At 41.3% G+C, this 2,381-nt stretch overlaps 1 protein-coding gene across 2 annotated transcripts in view; it reads right to left on the bottom strand.

Annotated features, from left to right (window-relative positions):
• Positions 1-2,381, bottom strand: part of faxca (failed axon connections homolog, metaxin like GST domain containing a) — a 6,547-nt gene that overhangs the window by 2,757 nt on the left and 1,409 nt on the right. The window contains exons 2-5 of one of the 2 annotated variants that reach the window (XM_014011947.1): positions 1,730-1,865; positions 1,452-1,648; positions 1,066-1,316; positions 334-450 (exon numbers count right to left, since the gene is read on the bottom strand). In XM_014011947.1, coding sequence (XP_013867401.1) covers positions 334-450; positions 1,066-1,316; positions 1,452-1,648; positions 1,730-1,865 — 701 coding nt within the window. The remainder of the gene's footprint in view (positions 1-333; positions 451-1,065; positions 1,317-1,451; positions 1,649-1,729; positions 1,866-2,381) is intronic. The other variant, XM_014011948.1, reaches the window with a different exon arrangement.

Here is a 2,381-nt window from a genome sequence, read left to right as displayed (position 1 = left end):
GTTGTAATGTGACAAAATGTGGAAAAGTTCAAGGGGTATGAATACTTTTGCAAACCACTGTATTTAAGTGTCCAACCTGAGATAGTTATGTTAAAAATTATCCATTGATTCATGACATATTTTGCTAACAGGCAGACAAACAGTTAATATACATAAAAAATGGTTCTAGGCAAATTCAACTTGTACAGATTATAAAGGTTGATCCTTACTCTTGTGGTTCAGTATCTAAAAACAGAAGTTTTTATACCCTAAAAGCATCTACATATTTCAAGGRAAAAAGACAAAAACTGTGCATTTTAGTTCAAATATGATTTTCCTTCATGGTATACCAACCTTTGATCAGCTGCTCTGGTCGGGATCCTGGTAGAGTCCACATGGCAGCAGCCAGGTGACCAAACACTGCGGCGTCRACCGCTGACAGCTTTGAGCCCATCATGTACTTCTTATCACCTGCAGACAGACAAAACAACACAAGTAAGAAGATGGAAAATAAAAAAATGATGCAGTGATGTCACTCACCAAACCTAAACAACAAAAACGTGTGTGCTTAAAAAAAGTGTGAGCTTAAACTGTCATGTACCTAACAGCATGCCAAAGATTACCACTAGAGGTCACTGTTAAACCATATTTTTTATTTATTTATTTTACCTTTTTAGGRCCATTTCTGGTATAAACACCTACATTGTAAGGACTGGTAGCATTTTGGAGGACCTGTCCAAGGCCTGTCCTAATGKGGTGGAACTCCATTGGAGGTGTTGGGAGTTAGGTTTTGGACYMAGGTGTGAATTGATTTTAGATAAAGACTTTAGCCAATGGGCATTTTTTATTTCCCTACATAGATTTCATAAACTTAAAGTTGGCTTAAAGTGTCGTCTTTCAAAATCCTACCTAGAAATTTTGCCTGCATCTCCCAGAATGCATTGCATTTCCTGATTGGAGTGAAATTATTAGCATTCTATCGTACGCATTTGCTATTGATACTGATCACGTGTCGATACATACTGTATTGGTATTGTTTTATCGCCCAGCTCTAATGATTATCAGTCATGACAACAAAATCTTTACCTAGCAGAGTGGCCAGAGTGCGCATGTCCTTCTCCATCAACCTGTAAACCTCCTCTGAGGTGAAGCGACCCATCCCGTGTCCGTACATCTCCCTTTTAACGATCCCGCAGTTCAGATGACTCAGGATCCACTTGAGCAGGTCGCTCAGAGGTCCGCTCACCGACAGCATCTTCTGGGTCTCCTCCAGGTTGTCCACCCACTGACAGTAAGCTATGGTCCTTTTAGACAAACACAAACTTCTCAGCTCAGAGCTGGAGAAAATAGGATCGTTTTATTGGTTTTGTAAGATTTGTGGAGATTTGTTGCATTTCCACGAACAAAACTAAGTTTCTACTCTGTTCTGTCACCTGAGACCACACCGAACCCCATCCCAAGTCTGAACTCACCAGTAAAAGTGCTCTTCCACCATTTTGGTGATGGCTCGGGACACGGCCCTCTCCCGCGGCGTCAGACCCTTGTTCAGGCTCACGCCCAGCCGTTCCTCCAGAAACTCGATGATGAACTCAGTCCCAAACACCTGCTCCTGGTTGTACTCCACCCAGGGCATCTTCCCCTGCGGAGAGAGCCTCCCGTCGAAGTAGTTCTGGGTGACAGAAAGGATGATGTGAACAAAGCAGAAAAAAAACCACTGGTTTTGTACAAGATATGGAACAGATGAAGTCACCTGGTAGGGCAGGTCGGCCATACGGAGGTAGGTCTCCAGTTTAAGGCAGAAAGGGGACAGGGAAGGGGCACCAGATCTGGGCCTGGAGAACTGGTGGAGGATGATGGCATCTTTAGAGTCCAGCTCCTCTTCCTTTCTGTGTGAGGGGAAACACATAAAGTACAGAACTGTCAGGTGGTAAAAGGTAAATAGATGGTGATCTGTGCAACAGACCATTCAGTTCTAGGGTTAAAGCTTTAACTTTTTTAAGTGATCCATGATTGCTTGTAACATTAGACATTAGTTGATAAACATTTATTATAACTGTAAAGTAAGACTGTAAAGATACTGTAGTATGTTTAGTTTTTGTATATTTTACATTGTCACAGATAGGCCTGCAACGATTAATCGATTAATCGAAGACAAATCGATTATTAAAATAATTGATGACTAATTTAATAATGGATTAATCATTTTCTTTTTTTCTGTACTTTGTTTTTCTCTCCAAACTGCTTTGACACCTTTCACTGCCACATCTGCCTTTCTGTCGTTGACACACATGCACAGTAGTGGTAACTGGGGTAGGCTGTGGACGTCACAAGACATTATACAGACAGGCTCTGGTTTCTATGGAGGACCAAACCTATCATTATTGGAAATAAATGTATAAATA

Source organism: Austrofundulus limnaeus, unplaced genomic scaffold (genome assembly GCF_001266775.1).
Source record: "Austrofundulus limnaeus strain Quisiro unplaced genomic scaffold, Austrofundulus_limnaeus-1.0 Scaffold86, whole genome shotgun sequence".
Lineage (NCBI taxonomy): Eukaryota > Metazoa > Chordata > Actinopteri > Cyprinodontiformes > Rivulidae > Austrofundulus > Austrofundulus limnaeus.
Note: the sequence above shows the minus strand (reverse complement) of the source record. Positions and strands in the feature narration are given on the sequence as shown.